At 35.7% G+C, this 1,864-nt stretch overlaps 1 protein-coding gene across 1 annotated transcript; it reads right to left on the bottom strand.

Moving 5' to 3' along the window:
• Positions 1 to 730: 730 nt before the first annotated feature.
• Positions 731 to 1,216, bottom strand: LOC145956143 (uncharacterized). Its single transcript, XM_083071707.1, has one exon. The coding sequence runs from the start codon at positions 1,214 to 1,216 to the stop codon at positions 731 to 733; it is 486 nt and encodes a 161-aa protein (XP_082927833.1).
• Positions 1,217 to 1,864: the final 648 nt, after the last annotated feature.

Below are 1,864 nucleotides of genomic sequence, written 5' to 3'. Positions count from 1 at the left end.
TTTTTTTTTTTTTTCACACATCATGAATCACTAAGACATATACAACAGGAAGAATTAACTAGCCAAAATTTAATAACCAATGATACATCCCTTACTTATTCAAGAATTTATTCCCAAAACTATTCCAAAGCTCCAAAATTCCCTAAGGTTAAGGTGATCTTGGTTTTTCACTTAAGGCTTGTAATGAGCTTCAAACAAAGAAGGGTAAATAGGCTTAGCAGGGGTTATCAAAGGAGTTAATTCAAGGTAGGCTTATTTGGCTAGAGGCTTATAGGAACAAAAATGCCTTAATCATATCCATACATGCATGTGAATCAAGAAGTATCAAATAGAGTCAAGACAAGGCAACTGTGCAAGTAATCAAGAGGCATATCACACAAGAAAGAATAGAGAATGGCTTAATTCCTCACACAGGGTATATCTGTCACCTTCAATTCAACCTCTCAAACCTCATAATCAACTTTACAAGCATAGAAAGACAGGGATTTCAATCCATGTAACATCAAGTAACTCATATCTTAGAGTGAAGCAAGTGCCTAAAAACTATCAAAACCCAGAAATCAAAGAGAAACATGCAAAACTTTACATAACAACCAAACATAAAACCCAAAATAACAAAAACATATAACGAATAATCCCCCCCACACTTAAATCTCACATTGTCCTCAATGTTATGCAATGTAAATTATGACAAGTGAAATAAAAGGAGAGGATAAAGAAACTCCCTCATTTATGGAGGTTGGAATGGATCATGCAAGCTGAGTTCCTCAACAGTTTGCTCTTGGTATCCTTCACTTGTATGAAAAATTTTTAGTCTGTGGCCATTGACCTGAAATTTATTTTGTGATAATTCACTCTTGATCTCTACTGCTCCATGAGGGAACACATCAGTAACTACAAAAGGTCCTATCCATCTGGAACGAAGCTTTCCGGGCATCAGCTTGAGGCGAGAATTGTAAAGAAGAACTTTTTGTCCAACAGAGAATTCCTTTCTTGATATCATTTTGTCATGGATAATTTTGGTCTTCTCTTTGTACATTTTTGAGTTCTCATAAGCCTCTAAGAGAATCTCTTCAAGTTCTTGTAATTGCAACTTTCTTTCCATGCCAGCTTTGTCATAAGGTAAGTTGCATTGTTTTACTGCCCAATATGACTTATGCTCAATTTCCACTGGAAGGTGACATGCTTTACCAAAGACCAATCGAAAAGGTGACATCCCAATTGGTGTTTTGTATGCAGTTCTATAAGCCCACAAAATTTTATATAAGCAAATTCAAATTCAATTATATAAGCATAAACAAGATAGAAAGATAAAGATAAATTCAATTATTAAGAGTTGAGGATACACAAAATTTTCTTCAAACCTCAAAATCCATTAGAACTTGTTACCACAAGCTGAATTAGAAACTTAGCTATCCATAAAATTAAAAGACATTATAACATTAAATAACAAGAAAGACTAAGAAGAAATTGAGAAGAAGAAGAAGAAAGGGAGGTAGAAGAACACCCAAGAGTAACTTATTTGAAGGTGTTTGGGACATCTTGCAATGGAGAAATGAAGGCCTATTTATAGCCTTCATACAACACATAAAAACTGTAAAATAATGGGAAAAAGTGTAGACAAAACGAAATGGGATGAGTTGTGTAGGTGGTGGGATGATTTGGTGTTGTTGGTGGGATGAGTTGGATTCCATATTCTTTTCCGCACCGATTATTGATCACCGAATTTGGCCTTCTAGATGATCGAAGTTGCCAACGGCGCCTTCTGCAAATATTTAGGTCTTTGTCTTAGCTTTCCAGGGCCATCGAGTTTGCACCATTTGGATCACCACAGCCCAAGTTATGCCCCCCACACTTAGCTTTT

The sequence above is a fragment of the Cajanus cajan genome, chromosome 3, assembly GCF_000230855.2.
Source record: "Cajanus cajan strain Asha chromosome 3, NIPB_CcT2T_4, whole genome shotgun sequence".
NCBI lineage: Eukaryota > Viridiplantae > Streptophyta > Magnoliopsida > Fabales > Fabaceae > Cajanus > Cajanus cajan.
This window is presented reverse-complemented; position numbering and strand designations above follow the sequence as displayed.